Consider the following 24,565-nt stretch of genomic DNA (forward strand, 5'->3'; position numbering starts at 1 on the left):
CAACAACTATTGATTCCAATAAGGCTATTAGCATACGAATTATTTACATGATAAGGATTCATGAAACAATCTTGAAAATGTAACTTTTTTCATACCTTTTAAATTATTTGCCTTTTACCTAACAGCAATTCAATAGTAATTCTGTAATCTGTCAATAGTGGCATTAATCATTTTCCTCTTGCTCTTATCCCTTTGAAGTATAAAATTCAATTTTTCGTTGCATTAATGGCAATGATCTTCAATTTTTTTTTCATATAAAAATATTTTGAAGAGTTTTAACAAGAACGTATCTTTTACAGCATAGTCCATTTATGGCACTATATAAAATGTCAACATAAACATCACAATATATCCAACATTTATGTTTGCAATTTTTACGATTTTTATTCTTTTAATCTCATTTTAAATTTTAAAGAGTTGTGCTACTATTTTATAACCCTTTAGTTGAATCCAAATTTATAGTTAAGTTTAGATTTTCTATAATAAATGCGAGTAATATGTCTAGTATTTTACTTTAGATGCAAGGAAATTACAAACAAATATGAAATTGGTAGGAGCCTAATGCTCATCCAATTAAAACTGCTATGATGTTATTTTGAATCTGATAGTTACTCACTCTGAGCAACATTGTATAATATTTTAAAATCAAGTTAGTTGTGGAAAATCAATTTCAATAAACTACTTGCATTGCTTATATTTTGACAAACAACGTAAGTATATTATATACTATGCCTATAATCATCTTGTATTTTCACATTTTTAGTATTTATTTGTTTATTCATTTAGTTGTGTTTTAGTTAAGATAACTTAGTAATTGAACTGAAAAAAATGATAAAAAAAAATTAAAATTATTTTCCAAACTAAATTTTAACCTTAACATTTCATTCTTGAAAAACCTGTAATACCTCATTTTTATTTTTAGATTTTATTTTAAGCTAGTTTTTATTTTATCCTAAATAACCATAGCTAATGAACACAAGCAAGTGTTTTTTATCACTATATAGTAATAATTATTAGTAATAATTGCGCTGAAAACAATTTTTGGAAAGATAGTAAAAACACTTGCTTGTGTTTATTAGCTATGGTTATTTAGGATAAAATAAAAAGTAGCTTAAAATAAAATATTTGATTAGACTTTTAACTGTATTATTTTAATTATGATACAAACATTCAACTGTATGATTTTAATTATTATAAAAATATTTAGCTGTATGATTTTATTATGATACAAAAATTTAACAATATGATTTTAATTATTATAAAAACATTTAGCTGTATGATTTTAATTATGACAAGATTTAACTGTATGAGATTAATGAGCTAGCAAGTAAAAAACTTACTTTGAATAAATGTAGTTTCCTTTTTATTATTATCAAAAATTTAGGTTTTCTTATTTTTTGTTTTTTTATTATATTCAGCTTTTATTATCATTTTGTTATTGTCAAAACTACTAAAATTTAGGTTTATTTCAGAATAGTAAAAATGAATAAACAAGAGAAAAATCAATACTTGAGGGAATGGCGGCAAAGTAATAGAGCTTTAAACAATCATCTTGCAAATGAAGAAATCGACAGCTCTCACCATTTGTAAATGGAAGCAAAAAAAATTAATTGAGGAAGCAAGTTGAACAATTATTAATTTTTAGTTTTTTTTGTAAATTTATTATATATGCTATATAATATACAAAAGAATACATAATACATCTTTAGGTAAAGCCTTTAAAAACATTTATTGTATTTTTAGTCAGAGTATCCCCGAAACTGTTTTTCTAACGCCTTGTAAGGGATTAGAAACCTTTATTTTAACGTTGAATATTGATTATAATTGTGTTAAACATTTAATATTAGTATATTAACATTAAAGGTATATATAAACCGTTTATATACGGTTATATTCATATAACAACCATGACACGAAGCTGTAGGCTTCGGCAGGGTTATATGAATATAACAGTATATTAACATTAAATATTAAACACAATTGCAATCAATATTTTACGTTAATATAAAACGCCAATATTTTTCCAACTTAAAATTACGTTAGTATAACGTTAATCTAACATTAGAATTTTACGTTTGTATAACGTTATTATCTAACGTAAATCTAACGTAAGAATTTTACGTTACAAAACCTTTTCATTTTGCCGAACCGGCAACGTTGTACTAACTTAAAATCTAACGTAAATACAACGTTAATACAACTTTGTGTGCCGGCTGGGATGAGGACCATTAAACATACAATCTTCAAAGTTTGTCAAACAGTTTTATGTGTTCTTAGCAACCACTCTGTTCATCTAAAACGAAAAAGAATGAAGTTATGCTAAACGTTGGAAAAAAGTGAGAACAAAAAACTCTAGCCCAAAATCGTTTTCAGAATTTTTACAGGGTTTTGTGCTGAAACAATTTTGGTGTAGTTTTGATTGGTATTAGGATTAAAATATTGGAAACAACAAAAAGTCAAACTGCATATAAACGAAATTTCATCAACGGTTTTCTTTCAAATTTTTGTTAAAGAATAAATTTGTTCTTTTCAAAACATTTTACAAAAGGTCAGGAAAAAAATTATCAGACATTTTGCTTCTTTATGAGCAAAATCTTAAATTCTTACTTCTTTCTGTTTACAAAACAACTTTATGTTGAATTTATATTTGGATACAGTTTTGATGAGTTTTTTCATAAAAAATTTGCAGAATTAGAAAAGCTCTAAAGCAAATTTTTTTTTTGAAAAGGCATACCATTCAAAAAACTCAACTCAATTCTGACCTTTTCGAGAACTTTTAGAAAATGGCGACTATTTTTTCATAGTTTTGACTTTCAAAATGTTGGACTTTTTTAAAAGTACAAGTGTCGTTTTTTTAAAAAAAAACTGAGCTTTTGTGAAGCTCCGCCTTTTCAATAGTCTTAATGTAGTTTTTTTTGAAAAAATTTAGCATGTTCTAAGCTTTGTTTGTTTTTCTAAAACGCTATCTTTTTTAAAATGTCCAATATGACGATGAATCAAATGTCATCTTTTTAAAAGTTTGACATATAGCTTAATTGCTAAAAATACATTTTTAGAAATTTTTTAGACTTTAAAGTATTTTGACATAAAATGATATAAAATCCCAGCAAAAAAGTTACTGGAATATTTTATCATTTTATGTTGATACCTTGAAACCTTATGTTATTTTGATTTAACCTTTCAGGACATTGAGCAGAATTTGCTAACTTATTAAAACCTTTAAACTTATTTTTTACAAGTTTTAAATAACAAATTGAAACATAATGAAAATAAACTTGTCTCACCAAATGATTTGCTGTTTTAAAAGCATAAAGAGTTCTACTTTAATAAACTTGAAAAATTTAAATTTTTTCTTAAATGACTGGTGTTGACGTTTGACTCGCTTATTATTCGTTCAAAAGCAAAAAGCCAAACGTCGATGCTTATCATACGATTGAAAACTTTTATTTTTTTCTAGTTAGCAGGTAATAAAAAAGTTTTGAAAAACGAAGCAAAGAAAGAGTTAAAGTTTTTTTAAAAGAAATGTTACGAGATTTTAAAAAAGTCGAAAACGTCATTTAAAAGTCGAAACTTCAAAAAAGCCTCGGTTTTTTTAAAAAAACGACTTTTAACTTAAGGCAAAGATTCAAAAATTTTTCCTTTGCTTTGTTGTTTATTTAGTGGATTTGCAACTTTTGGAATGTTTTAAAGTTAAAAAAAGGAATTAAAAAAACTAAACTAGTATACGAAATCACACACCAAGCTTTCGTTTCACTTTTTCGTAAATACATCTAGCAAGTTTTAATGATTTATCTGCTTGATCAAGATTGTAACGTTCATGTGGTATGTGTGGAAAACGCCACTGATTTGGATATCTCAATTTACTTGAGGAGCCAACAAGATTCTCTAATTCACTTGCCCATTGTCGTAACTCAGTGTCCAAACCAATTGCATTTTCGTTCAAGGAACACGAGTTGATGTGCTTAAAATCTATCAAATACTGTGCAGATTTGAGTGATTTTTCGGCAGCCTATAAAACAATAAAAAAACAATCAACTATTTCTAGTTCTTTAATATCATACTAAAAACGTTTTATACCTGATGTGACTTGAAGCATTTCCATTCGAAGGTGCCGTCTTCTTCTGCGCTTTCTAAATCAAACATTGCTTGTCGAAGCCATCTTTTAGCCTCACCAGGCTGAGGATTTTTTTTATTAAACGAAGGAGGAACCCATTTTCCGAAATCACTCCTGCGTTGGTGTTCAGAACTTGAAGGACCCCAACGATTGTATTCTCTTTTAAAAAATCTTTTGAAGTAACTCTCATAGTCCTTTCGATCCTGAGAAGCTTGCGAGTTCCATTTACCGAAGTTGCTAAATATTCCATCCTCCATTTTCTGAATATTCATCTGCAAGAATTGAAAAATTTTTGTGGCTTTTTCTTTGTTTTTAGGTGAATGCTTATCTGGATGCCATCTAAAACAGAGCCTCCGAATGACTTTCTTTTTCTCATCTGAGGAAAAAGAAATACATTTCTTAAGCTCTTCAAGTATTTGATTGCATATTTCTTCAACTTCCCCAATATCTTCTTCCAATTTATCTATAAATTCTTTCAATTTATCTATTTCTCCTTCCACTTCAGTAAGCGAACTCATCAATACCAAACCTTCAACACTGTCGCTCATACAAGATTTTACATTCCTGTTAAATCCATACAGCTCAAAAGATTTTCTTTCAGTCAGTACCTCCTCAGGACCCTCTTGTACTCTATATAAACTGTTCAAATCTGTAAATACTCCATTAGGTTTGCCTTTTATAATTACATAAATAAATTCTCTCTCATCGCCGTTGCCAACATCTAAAGCTGCATAATCATCAATTTTAAAATCGATATATTCGTTACTAAGCAATGGATAGAACTCTAATGGCACTTTGTCACCAGGTAATGGCAACTGACCGTGATTTAGGAAAGGCACATTTAAAGAATCTCGATATATTTTAAACCCATCTAAAGTGGAAGACAAACTTTCAAGAGGAATTTGAAACAACAATAGAAGGAGATTTATCAAAATGCTGTCTTTAAAGGTCAAACTCAAATGCTGCATTATTGCATCAGCTAGATTTACAAAAACTTGAGGTAGATCGCTCTCCTTTAATAATGAAGACAAGTACAAGTTGACTCGATTTTCTGATTTACACAAGAAAAGATTGGAAGTTGCATTACTATCTTCAATTAAAATGTTTTTGGGGAGATATTTTAGCTTGGTTTCAATGTGAGATAAGACAGTAACATTAACATGTTGTAGATCTTTTTTAATTTTTTCCATTGCTTTTTTCACATCTACATCAACAGCTCTTGATATAAACTCATGCTGTACTAAGCGTTGCAATGCAGATAAAAATTCTGGTGCTTTTAAGCGTTTGTTGATATCTTCACTAATATGATACGATGGAACATTTACGGGACTTATCTCAGATATAATTACTTCTTCTATCGTTTCTCTTATTGCTTTTGGACGAATTTCCACTGGTAAATACTTCATTAAAATTTCACTTGTTCCCAGTTGCTTTTGATCGTTAAACAAAATAGGCTCTTGAAAACCTTTCAGCCTCTCTGCAAGACAAAAATCAGTCATCGCAATAATGTTTACCGAGAGAGTCAAATATATGCTATTCTTTTCTTTATCATTGAAAGAGTATGTTGGCAAATAGAGTGTACTAACTGTTGACAACAATGACTCTTTTGAAAGCATTTCAGATAAATAATGCATTGCACTTGATGCAATTTTTACATCGTTAGGGTGCAAAACATTTCCTTTCGTGTCTTCTGCTAGGCTGTTTAAAACCTGTACATACGCTGATGCTGATGGCTGGCAGTGGCATCCAATTTTCTTAAAAAGATCAAAAAACTGTCCGAGAGAAACATCGACAGGGTTTAAATATGGTGAAATACTTCTTTCTTCAAATAGAGACGCTCTGTTTGGGATTTCCAAACAACTTTTTTTCAAAACAAGAACTACACTCATCTGCTGCAATTGTTGCGAGATAGTTAATTTATTTCTAGATTTCAAGTACTCATAAAACTTTTTAAAAATATTCTCAAATGTTTCTAACAAGTTTGAAGGTATTATTTTAGATGTTTTGCTTTTTGGTGACAATAATTTAGAATTTGTAACGTTTCTTATATGCTCTACAACCATATCAATATCTAAATTATTAGGATTGCTGAGCGGAGGCCATCTTGGCAAAACTTCCAAAACTGGCATTGTGGTCCAGATGAAATCAGAAAGCTTGCTTGAAGCAGAACCTTCCAGGCAAATTTTCTGGCAAGTGGAATTAACACTCTGATAAATACTTTCTTTAGTTGCATCAATTTGGGGAGGTGATATAAATTTTATTTTTTTGATTTTTTCATACAAATCTTTATCTAAATGTTCATTTAAATAGATAAGGAGTTGTTTTGATACATCCTTAAAGAGTGATAAGTTTTCTGACTTCTCAATATCTTTGGCAAACATGATGAAAAGATCATTATTAAGATGAGTTATCAGGCCAAGATCTTTCAAAAAATCGAGCCAATCATTGTTTTTATCACAACACCAACTTTCATCACAAGTTTTAGGATTAGGAAATTTTTCTTTAGGCAACATTTTTGTGAACAGATCATTTGTTGGATCATAGAGTTCTGAACAAATAGATCTTCCTCCATCATGAGTTTTTACAAACTTGACAACCTTTAACAATCCAATCCACTGGTCTGAATTTAACCTATAGCTTATTGATCTCGTGATAAAATCTATATGTTTATCTATTGAATCATCATCAATTAGATCAAAATTGGGGAAAACATATAATTGATAAAACTGCAACATGTCTATGGAACAAAAGTCTAGAGATTTGTATAACAATTCAAGATCATTATCTATGAATTTCAAAAAAATATTTTCTTTTAAAAGATCTTTTAAGCCATTAAATATAACTCGATCAGTAACAAGAACAACCTTTTCAGATTTTAAACACACTAATTTATCATCAATTGTTAAGAAGAGTGGTAAAGCTTTCAAACTATCTTTAACTTCTGGTTTGATACTTTTAACAAAACTTTGGAAATGTTTTAAAACTATCTTTGCTTCTTCTTTTTTTATATCATTCCATTTGTTGTTGTTGAATGAAAGAGTCAATGCATTAATCAGATCTGATGGATTTTCAATTTTACCAAATAGTTTTTCAGCCAACTTAATAGGATAAATAAACTTTTTGGCTTTTCCCAAAAGTTGTTTAATATAACTAAACTTTGAAGTTTGAGTACAAACAAAAGCACTAACAAATAGACCAAACCTTTTTTGCAGTGTCTTAGATACTTCATCAAGACCGCTGTGAATACCATTTAGCAATAAGACTTGTTTACTTTTCTCTACAGGCAAAATAAAATATTCAAAGCCAGATTTAGCGACTAACACAGAACATTGTTTGACATCATCATGCAACCAGTTTTCAACTTTTTCATCATTACATTCAGCGAGAAATTTCCACAACCTTTTGTACCATTTCAAGGTAAAGGAATCCTCAACACAAATAATTTTATCTTCTTCTAAACTTGCATTCAAAATGGCACCGCTGAGCTGTTTCTTTGGTAAAACTGTTAGAAGAAACTCAACAAATTCACAAACGTTGAAGTCTTTGAAGTACTTTGAACCTTTGCAATCAGAAAACGCAGAGACAATGTCTTTATCTAAAAATTTGTTTGACATCTTTACAAACAAATCACTATATTTAGACAAAAACTTTTGGTTTTCTTCAGAAAAGCGAGTAACAACACCATCTGCACATAAACAAAGAGGCAGATTCTTTAGTTCAATAGCTGACACTCTGTTTTCTGTTTCCTCATTTCTTTCTTGCTGTTTTCTTTTTACTTCATCCAGACAGTATTTTAAAACCATTATAACATTTTTTTTTTCAAGAAATACTGTCTTCTTTACATCCCAGTGCAAGGAATGCTTAGGCAAGATTTTATATGTTTGTTCACATAACTTTTCTCTCACTATATCTGGAGAGCATTCCTTCAGTGGAATGCCACACTCATAAAAACCCTGTTTTATATGCTCTGGTAAAATATCGCAAGGAATAAAGAGTCTTTGCAGCATTAAAAGAAGAGGAGGTTTTTTTTGCTGATCTGTTTCCTCCTTGATATTATATATCAGAAAATCATTGCTAGAAAACTTATCTGCCTTCAGCTGGTCAGGATTTTCATTCAATACTAGTAGCACTTGATGATCGCCTTTTGAAATAGCTTGAAAAAAAGATTTTTTTAAAAATAGACCATATAGATCTCCCTCAACCTTTTGAGGAAATTTTTCATAATATCTTTTTATTTTATTTTTATGCTTGTCTACATTTTTAATCCACTTTGAAAGCTTTGATGCTTGATTTATAAGATAATATAGGTAGGACGGAATAATACAATTCTGAATAATGGTTTCATTCCAAATCAACTCCACAGAATTTGTTGAACTTTGTGAGAGGCTTCGACGAGTTTCATATTCTAAAACAAAATTGCCATTAATGATAACAGGCAAGGAGAGGGGCATTGGTAAAGGCAGAGAACAAAACACTGAGCTTTTAAGAACTTCAAATTTCAAATCAAAATTACAGATTGGAATTTTTTCACAGGGTTCACATTTCTTGTTAAGTTTTACTGCAACTCCTCCTCTTGGTATTAAATGCAAACTATTCTTTTCAATCAACTCAGTTATTTCAGAAGAAACTTGATCCATGTCTGAAAATCCAACCTGCTCAATTATGTTCCAATGAAATGATTGACGTAATTCGTTGTTATTAAAACACTTGATGCAAACAAATTTATTCAATCTTTCCTCAAAATTCATTAATGCAGTCACATTTCCCAGTTTATCAGCTAAATGATGCTCAGATTTTTGAAAATTTTTAATTTTTTTCAAACTTGTATCATATGACTGAGCAGTAACTGTTACAACACTTTCAACATCATCAGCAATGGTTTTCAGAGTCAACTTACACACATTTTTCAAAAAAAGCAATATGGATGAAAAATGGTTTTTAAACTTTTTAAACATTTTTTTAATTCCATCCACATTAACCACATTAGGTGATAAATGCGATACTTTTGCCATTTTCTCATTTCTCAGTGGAAACCTGAATAGAGTCTTTCCATTAGAATCAAACTCATCAATGAGTAAGGCATCCTTTAGATCAGTATATGGTTCAATAAACTGTCTAGCATTTTCAATCATTGCACCAGGTTTCTCCTCAGTTGCTGTAACAACATACTTCAAGTTTGGATCAAAAACACAAAACACATCTCCACCCTCTGCAATTTTTGCTAGCAACATTGGACAGTCTGTAATTTGGTATACTGCATTGAATCCTACCCCATATTTCCCAGTCTGCAATGCGTTTGTACTTTTGGTACCTTCTCCCAGCAGCTGAATACCTTCTAAATCACTCTTTTTAAATGGTGCATTGTTGCATACTAACAAAGCAGGACCCTGAAGATCTTTCCACTCATCAGAAAAAACTTTTTCATCTCCATGGCATCTGGTATCTAATATAAAAATTACTTCTGTTGCTCCTGCATCATCTGCATTTTGTAACAGCTCATTCAAGATATCTTCATCATTTCTATAACCTTTTAACAGATTTTTTATTCTAACAGTTAGTTTTTCATGTTGACCAAATGGCTTGTAAGGTATTCCTTTTGACATTGAAGTGAAAATATTTTTTCTAACAGGAAGAATTCCAAGAGTAATACAATTATTTGGCGAAATATCACTATGACAGTAGTTGATACCTGGCTCCTCTTGTAGCCAAAAAGCATCTTTAAAATATAAATCTGTGGATGTTCTTAGGACACCTTTAGTATCAGGAAGATACAGAACTTCTCCTGTGCTTTTATTCAAGGCTTCAAACTGCAACAAAAAAGGCAATATACAATGAAGTATTGATTTTAGCAGCTGGTCTGTGATAGGTTTAGATGAATAATCAATCTGCATTCTCGAAAGAACTTTTAAAATATCTGCATGTGACGGCATCTCCTTTACTCCTAAATTCATCATCAACTTCATTCTCTCTTTGTTACTTGCGATGCATTTTGATAACTGAAACATATATGGAGAGATATCTTGTGAAAGGTTAATATATACCAATTCAGGAATAACTAGCTCAAAGTTCACTGAATAAACTAAGCGCATTTGATGCAATTCACATAACTTTATTGATAACAAACTTTTACTTAAATAGTCATATATATCATGTAAAATCGACTGAAGCTTCTCATTAACAATAAGGGCTTTTGAATTTAAATTCAAATCCAATAGCTGCTGTTTAACAATTTCAAAAGGAGGCAGTTCATCTAAGCCCAAGAACCTCAATAAAGTTTTGTCCATGCTAAATTTACATATAGGTTTTGTCACACTGGCTAGGCTAAGATACTTCTTGTTGAAACATTTATTAGGCGCTTCAATCTTTATGATATCACCAAAGTGAGCATGAAAAGGCCATTGATCAGGTCTCAATTGAGAGGGGAGAAATTTAGTATTCAAAAGCTCATTTTTAATGTCCTCAGCACATTTGTTAGTGTCTGCAGATTCCATCAATTTCAGCAAGGAACTGCTTCTCTCTACAGCTTTCTCATAGTGTATTTGTGATATGTTAGAAATAGATTTTGCACAGACTAGTATCATTTTCCAAGACAGATAATGTTGATTTATGTCTTTAAAGTTCAATAGATAAGGTTTAAACTGTTCTGTAACAAATACCTCATCATCAACACCAAACAAAACAGCCACTTTACTGTCTTCTACTACACACTCTGATGATATTTTTAATTTTGCATTGGGTTTTGTAGGCAAACAAGGAAAATTGATAAGAACCTCAATATTGGTTTTAATCAGGTGGATTGTGATTTTGTTTCTTAGATCAACATTAAGCTGGGATGAACTAAAGTTATCTAAGAACAACCTGATAAACTCATTCCACCGAATTGTTGACTTACTAAGTTCGTTTTTAAGTCCGTTTTCTGAAAACAAGGACTGAAGACTACGGGGTAAATCAATAGTGAAAAGTCTGTTTTGCGTTGTTGAATTATGCCAGCTCAAAAAAGCTAAGACTTCGGGCTTAATTAAAGGAGGAAATTCTTCAGACAAGAATCGCAATTTCTTCCATGAAACCCATTGTCTTTCAACTTCTGAAGGAAACAGTTCATCATCAGTTTCAATCAATTTCCGAGCAAATGACTTTACCAAACTGCTCATGGCATTACTTGTTGTAGCACAAGGGAATATATTTGACCACTTTATGAAACCGTAATTTGAATTTAATCTTTTCAATTGAAGTAGGAGATTAACATAAGCTGTAGATAAATCTTCTGCCAAAATATCGTTCCAGTCTCTAGATAACCCAAATGTCTTCTCATCTTGGGTTGACTTGAGAAGTTGTTTTCTGTCACTTGATAGTGAAAAGAACCCATTGACATGAACAGGCAATCCACTTTTAATTGGAAGAGGAAGGAAGCAAAACAGATCTCCATCAGCATTTTCAACAAACATATTTTCACTTTGATCGTTAATTTCAACAGCTATTGATCCACATGGATTGTATCCTGGATGTGCTCTGGCATATTCGTAGGATTTCTCTCCCCCAACACAAGAACTTACAAGATAAGTTTTATGTACTGCTTTGTTATTAACAAAAGAGTCAACCATAACTTTTAACTGAATATCAACGTTTTCAAAGTTGAGATTACCTTGAAGCATCTTTGTGCCTATTTTCATAACAGATACTTCATTTTCAACCCCTTTTCGATGCATCACCTGAATGCTTTTTCTTACTGAAGATAATACTAACATATCATTTGTGCCATCTGCTAATTCATATAAGACAACTTCAGAAACATTTTCTGTAAACAATAAGAGATGCTCAAGTTTTTCTTCTACTTTTTTAAATAGCAACTTCATCTCATTATCTGAATATACTATTTTGCTAATTTTACTGCGTGCAGCAGTTTCATCATTACGCAAAGGTAATCTAAACAGAGTTCCCTTAAATGGCTGAACATCGTCATTTACAAAATCAAGATGGCAGCCAAATATTCCATTAAACACTTTAAACTGATTGTTGAATGGAGTGAGATCAGACTGACTGTTCAATGATATTCTTGTTCCAGGATTTGTTTTATCCTTAAGTGATCTTCCTAGATATTCTGTGTGTGGATCAAACACAATTAATGTATTTCCGCTAAGAATGCTTGGTACGTCAGTGAGATTGTACACTGAATTAAAGCCAAGCCCAAAAGTGCCTATCTTTGAGGTGTCTAACTCTTTGGTACCAGCGTTTAATTTGGTAATGTTCTTAAAGTCTTCTTCAGAGAATTCTGCACTATTATACACCCAAAGTGCTGGACCCTGCCAAAACTTCATGCCATTATCAAACAACCCACTTTTCAAATTATTATTTTGTCGCTTGTCATAGAGAAACTTTACTTCTTTTGCTCCTGCATCATCAGCATTTTGAATGATTTCTTTAGCTATGGCAAATCCATCATTGTAGTCTTTCAAAATTCGATTGAGCTTTGTAGTTAATGGTTCCTGCTGTCCCCAGGACTGAAAAATAACTGGAGGACCTGAAGACAACAATTTGCTCACTAAATTTGGAACTTTCAACATCTCAGCATCTTCTTCAGTCAGATCTTCATGCAAAAGGTTGTATGAATGCACTGTTTCAGTAGAAGCATCTGTGTCAATACTTTTATAATAACATGTAGACAGCAATTGAAGGCTGAGCTTTTTAGATTGAACTGGTACATATACTTTGCTATCACTTGGCAGTGAAGCAAAATGTTTGGCAACATATCTGACCAAGTTTAACGACAGTTGAAGATCGCTGTAGTAGTCTGTATCTGTACATTTGTGCTTCTCTTTTATTTGCTCAAGAACGCTCAAATAAACTTCAATCTCATTTTTTGGCGAAGCATCCAATGCCATCAATACCTTTTCCATTGCACATGGGACCTCAGTTGTTGATATTTGATGATAGTATGGTGCTACATCACACTGAAGAGTCATGTTTTTACATAGCACTTTTTGGATATCTAAAAAAAATGAGCCCTGCCAAGTCTTCAAGGCAAGAGTTTTAAAATAATTCGCAACATCATCAACATTGTATTTGCAAAAGCTGTCATAGACAACTTTTATTATTTGTTTGTACAGACCTTTTTCTTCATCATTATAGTAATTTTCGATATTCTTTAGATGTTGCATTATCAAATGCAGAGGTGGAGGATCTTTGCAGAGCAGAAGGTTAGCATATGCATCAGATAAGTTTGGATGGATAACATTTGCTACACTGCCAACCAAAAGCTCTTGTGAAGGTAAGTAGACATAACTACATTTGGACAAATAACAATTAGCACCGAACCAAGGCAGAGATAAAGGGTAGTAACACTCTGAATACTTTTGTTTTACTGGTATCCAATTGTATTTTAAAAACTCAGTCATTTGAAAACGTTTTGAGACAACTGTCTGCATGATGACTTTTACTTTGTCAACAATACTCAAGAACTCCTTCTCATCGAAACTACTTTCTGCAACAAAACTAATGCTTTGAACAATGTCCTTGAGTGTTACATCAGACTGCAGTTTCAAGTTCAGCTTCTTTAGTATTGATGTATTGTATTTTTTATCAGGAAAGCGGTTCGGTTCTCTGTAGAATAGCTTCTCCAAATCACTTGTTCTTTCAAACAAATGACAGGGCATTAGCCATTTACCATCACTTGCCACTTGAAGGTGTTTTTTTAATTGGTTTAAAACATCTTCTGTCAATTTAAAATTCTCAAGACAATCTAAAAGGAACTCATAGATATTATGCTGATTATCAGTGGAGAACATTTTGATCTTTTCTGTTATCATTTTAACAATGTCATCAAATAAGAGCTCTTTAATATTCAACTTGGAGAGCAATGACTTTGATATAGTTGCTGAGTCAACAAAATATCCAAGAGAAGACAATAGCTTAAAAAAATGCCTTTTATCAACAACATATGCATTCTGAACACTTACAAACATGTTTGGATGATTTAATACTTCAAACACTTCCAATTGCTTTAAAAACATTGTGCTTTCACTTTTCATAGGAAATGATTCAACAAACTTTTCCAAACCAGTTTTAATATATTTTCGCACATCCACGGTTGCTTTTGAAACATATTTTAACATATCACAGCTGGTTAGTTTGTTATGATTGATCAGACAAACCAAAACTCCGATGCCATTTGGCTTCATTACATACTCGTTTGAGCAAAGTTCAAATAGGTCATTTGCATGCAAGTCTCTAGCACATAACAATGGCACCTGACAGTCTTCCAAAAGTTGCTTTACATCTGGTGGTAATGAACTTTTCTCAAATCTCTCTACTATAATATTTGCTTCTTTCTGAACTAAGTTATTTAACGACATATTTCCATTTTTTATTGTCAATATCATTGGAATACCTTCAAGATCTTTTAAAGAAATATGATGAGATTGTTTGTACAACCACATTGCTTTATACCAGTTAAAAAATGAATCACCATGTCTAACATTAAGAAAACTTTCTTTGATTTGTTGACACAACACTTGTACAACTCTCAAAGCCTGTTCACTACAGTCAATAACAGTGATGTTGAAATTTCCTACATATAAATTATTTGTAAAAAAAAACTTAAAAATTCAATGTGCTAATATTATATTGTTATCATTATTATTATTGTTATTATTGTTATCATTATTATAATTGTTATCATTATTATAATTGTTATCATTATTATTGTTATCATTATCATAATTGTAATCACTATTATTATTGTTACCATTAGTGACAATATCATCATCATCATCATCATCATCATCATCATCATCATCATCATCATCATCATCATCATCATCATCATCATCATCATCATCATCATCATCATCATCATCATCATCATCATCATCATCATCATCATCATCATCATCATCATCATCATCATCATCATCATCATCATCATCATCATCATCATCATCATCATCATCATCATCATCATCATCATCATCATCATCATCATCATCATCATCATCATCATCATCATCATCATCATCATCATCATCATCATCATCATCATCATCATCATCATCATCATCATCATCATCATCATCATCATCATCATCATCATCATCATCATCATCATCATCATCATCATCATCATCATCATCATCATCATCATCATCATCATCATCATCATCATCATCATCATCATCATCATCATCATCATCATCATCATCATCATCATCATCATCATCATCATCATCATCATCATCATCATCATCATCATCATCATCATCATCATCATCATCATCATCATCATCATCATCATCATCATCATCATCATCATCATCATCATCATCATCATCATCATCATCATCATCATCATCATCATCATCATCATCATCATCATCATCATCATCATCATCATCATCATCATCATCATCATCATCATCATCATCATCATCATCATCATCATCATCATCATCATCATCATCATCATCATCATCATTAATATTGTTTTTATTGTTAAAAGAAACTTAAAGATTAATTTCAAATTAAGAAAAACTCACGGTATTGAGTTTTCTTGACATTTTCACAGTAGCAAATTTAAAAGAAAATGCTTGAGAAAGATTTTAGTTGTAATTGGTGTATTGATTGAAAGAACTGCATTTTAAAAAATAACTAAATAATTAAAAACCTGTTGCTGCTGCTGATTTAAATGTCTTTAATAATTCATGATTTTCCCGAAAATGTGTCATCTCAAGAAAATTTTGATGGTGAGGGAAAATATCAAGTGGATGGCTATCAGTAACAATATATATTGGATCACCCTTTTTCTTGGGATTAATTGAACCAAATGTTCCATCATTCATTGGCAATATAGGTAGCAACTGTAGTTTATGAAAATCTGACAAATCAACCAATATATATTTTAAAATGTGCAACTTATCAGCTTTTTTGAATGATTCATAAAAATTTGTGCACTTTTTAACTGCATCTTGAACTGGTGATTTAGATACCAGTTTAAGAGTGCTAAAGTATGATTGAACATGAGATGGAACTGTTGCAACTTTTTCACCACACCTTTCTAGATAGTCTTTTATTACTAAGCACTGCTCTTCAGAAGAAAACAAAGATGGCTGAAGTACATAGCATTCTGTTGGATATACCCACTCTTTACAAAAGTCACAACATATGCATTTTGTTTGAGAGACATTTTCAATAAAAGGATTCAAAAGTTGTTGCCATTTCTTGTCAACTATATCTTTTTTTGGCCAGCAGTTATAAACTATGTCTGAGTATGCGCGCTCCTGCATTAAATATTTCAATAAGTTATTGTATGCAATAGGAAGTAATTCAGTTATAAGAAAACAATTCCATAAAGCTTGTTCATTGTTAGTATTTTTTGGGTCTGTAGTCCATTTTAAATCATAGCGATCTTCGCTCAAGGCAAAAAACCCATTCACATGAATAGGCAACCCAGTTAGGCTTCTTTGCACCATAGGTAAGGGTAAAACACAAAAAATATGCCCACCGACATCTCTAGTTTTGGTTCTTTCTTGAGGGTAAGCCACTGCAACTAGTGGGAGAAGATTAAGATTTTGTAGTTTTTTGTAGTTTGGTGAAGACGATCCATAATACTCACTTATGCAATAGCTATAACATATATCAGGTACATTTACCTCTTTTTCTAGAATTACTACTTCATAATTTGCTATTATCTCTGAATAGTTTAGTGAATGAACTTGGAGTCTCATGTTTTCAAGGAACTTCAGTTTTGATTTACCATACTTTTGGTTACAATCCTCTGTAAGTGCAACAGAATACTCTAATTCTATAACCTTGCTTCCTTTTTTGATACGCCTAACCTCTATATTTTTAATGTTCTTCAAAAATAATAAGTTTAAGTAGCCATCTTTTTTAAACAACTGAATTAATTTGCTAAGTTGATCATTGTTATAACAGAATTCTGATAATTCTGATTTTATTTGTCTTAATGGAAACCGAAATAATGTTCCATCATAACCTCTTTCATTGACTTTGAATATACTTTTGAACAAATTAAAATCAGAAAAATTTAGAAAGTCAAATTGGTCTTCTTTGTTTTGAAAATCAAACATGAGAACTTCACTGCTTAACATGTGGACCATGGGATCAAGATACATGAATTGTGAGCCACTTAGCACCATAGGTAAATCTATGACAAAAGTTAAGGTAAAGTTTTTTGTTTCTAGTTTAATTAGTAGTAACTACGTTCAAAAATCCCGTTCCATTTTAATTACAACCACCATTATTTGATAAAACTTGAGTTTTATAGAAGATTTATATAATCATAGTTAGAAAAAAAATGCAAAACTAACATTGGAATTACAATCTTAACTTTAAAACTTCTATACCAATATGCCATACCAGTACATTTAAATAAATTTATTTGTAAACCCTACAATGGACAGTAACATGTTTAAAATCATACCGCATAGACAAATAATTTTACTTAAAAGGTTAAAAACAGTCATAACCAAACCTAGAGTCTTTAAGCCTAAGTCCTGTAAGAATTAGTCTGACAAACAAAACAAGAAACTATAGTTATCTATCTTCTTACAGTTATTATTTCTAAAGATTGATAAAAATATTTAAAAATTAAAAAAATTGTTGACCTGTTAAATGGAAAACAGACTTAAAACCTAATCCAAACTTTCCAACTTTCAAAGATTCTTTTTCTTTATTGCTTATTCCCAATGAACTAATACCTTCCCAATCTTTTTCTGTAAATTTTGCATTATTGTATGCATACAATGTCGGTCCCTAAAGGTTTATTCTAAGTATTTTATTAATGCTGATTAAATATGAACAAAAAAAAATAATAATACACAAAAAATACTGATCACGCTTCATGCAAAATTTGATCTTTGACAGCAAGTAAAATTTGTTTATCAAAATTTACATTTACTAAGGAAAAACTACAGTGCTAAAGCATCTTTAAAAGTTTTTCCACAATAAATGGGAGTTTATTTTTACAAAATCAAGCAATCAAGAACTTGATTTTATTTGGTTTTTTGCTTGATTGCTTTTATTTAAAGCATTTTTTACAAAACATTCAAATAAAACTATGAATAAATCATAACATATATTGTGTATATATATATATATATATATATATATATATATATATATATATATATATATATATATATATATATATATATATAAACACACACATGATAAATATATACAAATAAATAACTATAATTTCTGAATATTAAAACGATTGCAGAATTTTTATCAAGTATGTTTGGTTTTTGTTTAATAAAGAAAAACTGTAAAATAATATCGACTTAATTCTTTTTATTTATTAAAGAAAAAGTAATTAGCTTTAAAATGAATATGAACATGTTATAAAAATTTTAATATTTAGTTAGAAAAAAGCTATTACAAAAAATCTTATAGGAAAAATAAGAAGCACAAAAGTTTAAACGAATTGCAACATTCGAACAAAAAATGAAAAAAAAGCGAAATTAATATTTGAAGTGTCCTCCTTTGTTTTTATAGCAAATATAAACTCGTTTATGCATTGATTCAACTAATTTAATGCACATCACGTGAGGTACCTTCAGCCAGTACTCATTCAAAAGTTGCTTTAAATGCTGAGTTGATTGAATTTCATGGTATATCAGTTGATTGTCGATCCAAAACCAAATATTTTCGATTGGGTTGAGATCTGGTGATCTAGGGCAGCAGGGCATCGCATTGAACTTTTTTTTCAAAAAATATTCTTTGATTGAGTGTGCTGTATGAGCTGAAGCCCCGTCTTGTTGAAAGATGAATTGCTTGCTTCTGCCATACAAGCGTCTGATTGATGGAACTAAATACGTTTCCAATGTGTTCTTGTAAGTGTATTGATTAATTCAGCCTTCGTACAGCTCACAGAAGCCTATACCTTTGTGAGAAAAACATCCCCAGATGCCAACCAAACCTCCACTGCCTTGTCGACGATGTTGCAAAAACCTGTCTGAATATTTCTCAGTTGCAAATCTTTTGACATAGATTCTTCCCTTGCGGTTTACAACTTGAAAGTTAGCTTCATCACTCCAAATAACTTTTGCCCACTGTTCTACAGACCAGTCCTGCCTTTCTTTGGACCACACTCGTCGTTTACGTTTATCCGTGATTGAAAGAATAGGTTTTTTAGCAGCTATGTACGTTCCAATACCTTTGTCTGACAATGTTCGTCTCACGAGCTCTCTGCTAACTTTTGGATTATTTTTTGACTCATTGAAGATTTGTGCTAGCTTTTTGTAGCTGAGTCTAGGGTTTTCTCTGCTCATTCAGAATATACCACTTTTGTCATGGTTGCTGAGTTTGGATGGTCTCCCAGTACGCGGCATGTCAGAGACGTCCTTGGTAAGTTCCCAGGTTTTGATGGTTTTTCTAACGCAATATTCAGAAATGTTAAGTATTTTGCCTATTTGAACGCTTGTGTGATTTTTTGTCTGCGCCATATCAATAACTTGCCATTTGATGTCACTAGAAACTGATTTTCGACCCATTTGCACGCAATTGAAATTAATTTGAAATTCACAATATTTTAAGTTGATTTTTAATGAATTAAAAGCTGCCTGATGATGTTGTGATCAATTTTTTGATTGAAAAACTACTCAATTATTTGCTAATTAATTGATAAATTTGCTGTGAAAAAAAATTTTGCAGCGGATTTATCAATTAATTAGCAAATAATTGATCCTAAATAAAATTGTTTAAACTTTTGTGAAACCTCTTAATTTGTATCACCTACCTTTTAATGAAATTTCTGAGTAAACGGTAATGAGTCAAAACCTACTTTTTTTATTCTATTAACAAATAACCTATTTACCAAATTGGAAAAATAATTATTTTGATATCTATTTCCGTTAGATTTTTATTCAAGAAAAACCGAAGATTAGATTTGAAAATTCTGCAATCGTTTAAACTTTCGTGAATAGCTGTATAATGATACTTGATATTCTTTAAGACCACAAATCTTAAAATTGTCTTCTTCTGAATAGCTGTTTTCATCGTATAAAAAACTAATTTTTGTTGCACCTGCATCTTCTCCATTTTGGATTATCTCCTAAAAATGTTATAAAAAAATTAGCAGTCAAGGAGCCCCAAACAAATAAATAAACATCTATAATTTATCATGTTTTTCATTTCATAAGTTACAGGATTATTTAAGAAAAAATAACCAGTTAGAACTTGCTCAAAGTTGAATCTAGAAAGTGTTTGACATCCTCACTAATGGATAAAACTACAGACTACGAATATACATGGTAAATTATTATTTAATGTATATGGTTATTTTTGATGTTGATATATAAAATTACAATTATTACAATTACAATCAGAGCTTTTGCTATGATAGTGCAGTTAAAACCACTTAATAAATCTTTACTGATCTACATCAATTGCAACAACTTTATTGTAAGTTTAATAAAAGTTATAGCTTTGTGAATAAAAAAAACCAAATCAAATAAAAATAACTTTTTCTTTTTGTTTTCCAAATACAATTTTTTTTTTCTCCTTCCTAAAGAAATCAGCTTCGTATGCCTTTGTTTGTTCCGACAAAATACTGCATTTTTAGAACACAAAATTTTTAACAGCTCCATTTTTATTAAGAAGGCTTAAATATCCAATGCTTTGATTTTAAGCAACACTCTTTCAGAATACCTGAACATAAAATGTTGTATTTGAGCATGAGTCTGATTAAGACTGGTTGACAATTTTTTCAAATGTCTCTTAAGAAATAAAAACTGATTAGCAATACAAGTAAATTACTAATTGGAAATACTTTTAATGAACATGACTATTATAATGTAATGGAAAATAAAAAAATATTACTGTCAACATTAGGTTCTTTTCACAGAAACTGACAAAGATTTTAATCTATTAATGATAAACTAAGGTAATAACCTGCAATCTATATGGAGAGAATCAAGAATTCTGCCAGCAACTTCTTGTACTGTATTAAATTATGAGTGAATGACCGAAAATAGTTTTAAAATACAGAGTTTTTAATTTTTTTATTTTCTCTCCAACATAGCATAGGAACTTCACTGATTAGAATTTGTTTTTCTTTGTTGTATACATTAAAGTAATGGTTTCCATGCAATAAGTTTGTTAAAAAGTTGGGTGGTCAGTGTATTGTTAACACCCTCATCATCAATTCTCATTAATTTATTTGATAAAATGGATTTTACATTTGTTTTTGGTTCATTTACTGATGGCGATGATAGTTCTGCCCTTTTTTTAGCAGGTACCTTAGCAATCTTTACCTTCTAAATGATTTACAGAATTATCTGTGCTGTCAAGTAAACTTACCAATTCAGATTAAACATGCTTTATATTTCCTTTGTTTTATAGCCAGAGCCTAAATATGCAGCAATTAAAAAATAATTGTTAATATAAAGGTCCTCAAATCTTGAATTTAATTGTAACATGGTATCTTTTATATCTGTTTTAAGTATTTCATTTGTGTCTGGTTTACTTTATTCAAACTGTTAATGAGTGTTTTAGAATGTATATTAGTGGAATCACTGATTATATGCTGGCAATGCTTTCACTCATATTTCTATCTATATTAAGATCCTATTCTGGTACCTATTTTGAGATCATATTCTGGTCAAAAGGTTCAAGAGCAGACACTAATTTATTGATATGCAGCCATTCCTCAGGAATTGTATTATTTTTTTGATTTCTTCATTAGAATCTAACATAGTTTTTGCACAAAGTTGTATTGATATATGGTACAATTGACATCAGAAATGTTAGCTAGTTTTGTTGTAAGTTTAATATTTGATCCACATTCACAAATAAAATAGTGAATTTTTTCAGGAGTTATATAACATTCTAGTAGCATCTCATTAGCATTTCATGAATTACATCTTCCATGTGCCAGCCTTTAAATGGGTGGCACTTTAAAACAAGTTTAATTTGTTCAAAATTTTCTGTGATGCCATGCACCATCAAAGCTAATAAGGAAACATTGGAACTAGGTTCAGTCCAAATATTGATAGTAAACCAGATTTCTGTCAAATTTTTTATTAAATCAACTATCTTACTTGCCAATTTAGGATACAATTCATCACAAATAAATGAAGTAAAAAAATGTCTTCCTCTTGACTGATAATTCAGCACAATAAATTGTAAAAGTTGCCTAAATCCAATATCTTCCACAAAATTGAAAGGTAGGTCCTGCAGAGCAATTGTTTGAGAAATTAAATTATCTAATCAAACTTCCATTGACCTAAGGTTAGAAGAAACTCATTTTTGACTCCTCAGCAAAGCGCCTTTGAATGTGATTTGTTTTTTTGCATCTTAAACAGGAGTAGAGGTTAAGGGCGGCTCTTTTTTTCTGTTTCTAGCTTAATAAATTCTTTGTACCCACTTACATGCAAAGATTTTAAATGACCTTTATATGTTTTTATATGTTTTAATATGTTTTCCCACAAACCGTACAATTTGCTGTATTAGCATCAAATTTATTGAAGTACTTTCATATAACACTTGCTTTTGGCTTCACCACTTAGTCTTGTGTAACTGCTTTTTGATTTACAATTAATAATAAAAAGGAAATTTTTAACCTATTACTCTATTTTATTTATGTCACAATCATCCACTTATAAATTATCTATACTTAAAATAAATTATCCATACTTAAAATAATTTATCCATACTTAAAATAATTTATCCATACTTAAAATAATTTATCCATACTTAAAATAATTTATCCATACTTAAAATAATTTATCCATATTTATAAATATTTAAATTACTCATGTTCATGTTGAAACTAGTTTCCTTATACCCAAAATAATTCTAAACCAATATAAACTATAATAATTATTACCTTAAATATCTGTGCATCACATGGGTACTTCCTCAAAATATCACGAATATCCTCCACCAAAGTACGCCTGATAAACTTTCCTAAGTTTTATGAAGATATAATTTGAGTAATATTTGTTTGAAGTGTTATTGAAAAAAATTATTGTGAGTATAAATTTGTTTTAATTGTTTTTTAACAAAATAAAGTTATACAAATAACATTATTTTTTAAATAAACAAATGTTTAATAAAATAAAAATTAATCAAATTTTAAAATAAGAACAGCTTCAACACTATAAATCATTTTTCAAATTCATAAGCAGTTAACAATATCAATTGCTTCTTCAAGTTTTTTCTTTCTGTTTACCGTGTTAGAAAAACAATTTCCTTAAAAAATTATTACAAAAAAAAAAAAAAAAGAAAAGTGATATCAAATAAAACACAGGTTTAAACTTATAAACTAAAAGAAAACCCATACAACTTAATTTATTCTTTTCAAAACTAGGTCCTTGTCATTTTAGCTAGTTGTTTTTTGTTTTTTTTGTCAATTTAAATCTGCTTTATAAGTGTAGAATGTTTATTACCATCATCACCATTTAGTTATTTATTAGTGGATTTTCTCTCAATATTGTTAATGAGCTTTGTTATCTTTTTCTGCACTATGCTTAATTTTAGTGAGATAAAAACAAGTTTTTAAAACATATCAGTAATTCAATCTTTTATAAATGCTTTGTTATCACTAGCTGTTGCCTCTTTTAATATTTTTAAGACAATTTACATGCACTTAATAACAAAAAGCAACTCAAATTGTACCTGGATTTGGCATGTTTCAAGTTATCAAAGTTACCCAATCAAATGTATGTAAGTGAGCACCAATGAGTTTAATCAAAATTAACCAATTCTAATAATAAATGCATTTTAAGGGCATGTGCAATAACTGTATTACCTAATAATTGTATTTGTAATTAAAGAAAAATCTCAAAAAAAATTTTTTTTTAATAATTAGCAAAATTTCAAATATAAATAATCAAAACATAGTTTTTACACACTATGTTGAGTTTGGTTAAAACTTTTCTTTAATTTGACAATAAAACTAATCATATACAAAGTAGTTATAACATCTTTACTTTGATATAAGTTAAATCGCTATAATTTGGCTGAAATGATTAAGAATGAAAGCTTAAAATACAAATTATTAACTTTATAGCTTAAATAAAGAGAAAGAGATACAATCAAATCCTCTTATTGCATCTAAAAGAAATAAGTAGAAAATATATCTTACTTTAGTAAACCAAGTAGTAATGTCTCAACTATTTTATATAAGATGAAAATGTGAGATACTAGTTGCGAGTTAAAAAGTTTCTTAAAAAAAGCGTGGCTGAAAAAAGCGAATTCCTAGAAAAAGTTTATGCGTTTCATTATATCAGGGGGTAAGATTTCAAATCTTATAATTATAATAATAAAAGCCTATATTCTGTTGATGAATTACAAATTTGCTGTTACATTAAGTTCAATTGGATTGTTTTTTTTTTCCAATTGACTTTTTATGCCAAATTTTAGTTCCTTAACCCAAAAAATCTATATATTGATTTGTAATACACGGTGCGTAGGAACATGTACTAAGACCTTGCA

The 24,565-nt window shown here is 30.0% G+C and overlaps 1 protein-coding gene across 1 annotated transcript; it reads right to left on the reverse strand.

Annotated features, from left to right (window-relative positions):
* Window positions 1–1,638: 1,638 nt before the first annotated feature.
* On the reverse strand, window positions 1,639–24,323 carry LOC149886582 (sacsin-like). Its single transcript, XM_090090018.1, has 9 exons — window positions 24,216–24,323; window positions 23,747–23,834; window positions 22,956–23,035; window positions 20,067–20,180; window positions 17,731–17,878; window positions 15,771–17,270; window positions 4,078–14,678; window positions 3,739–4,009; window positions 1,639–2,293 (listed from the first exon to the last, which is right to left on the reverse strand). The coding sequence occupies exons 2-9, from the start codon at window positions 23,757–23,759 to the stop codon at window positions 2,274–2,276; spliced, it is 12,747 nt and encodes a 4,248-aa protein (XP_089946144.1). The 5' UTR covers window positions 23,760–23,834; window positions 24,216–24,323; the 3' UTR covers window positions 1,639–2,273.
* Between the last annotated feature and the right edge of the window lie 242 nt (window positions 24,324–24,565).

The sequence above is a fragment of the Hydra viridissima genome, unplaced genomic scaffold (assembly GCF_058129835.1).
Source record: "Hydra viridissima isolate aposymbiotic clone 2 unplaced genomic scaffold, HvirCarnegie_v1 scaffold_6, whole genome shotgun sequence".
Classification (NCBI taxonomy): Eukaryota; Metazoa; Cnidaria; class Hydrozoa; order Anthoathecata; family Hydridae; genus Hydra; species Hydra viridissima.

What these genes read in the sequence shown, in the direction of transcription:
- LOC149886582 (XM_090090018.1), bottom strand. An exon ending in GTGATGCACAGATATTTAAG is followed by an intron (nt 20,181 to 22,955) that starts GTAATAATTATT and finishes TAACATTTTTAG; the next exon opens with GAGATAATCCAAAATGGAGA. An exon ending in AATGCTTCAAGTCACATCAG is followed by an intron (nt 4,010 to 4,077) that starts GTATAAAACGTT and finishes ATTGTTTTATAG; the next exon opens with GCTGCCGAAAAATCACTCAA.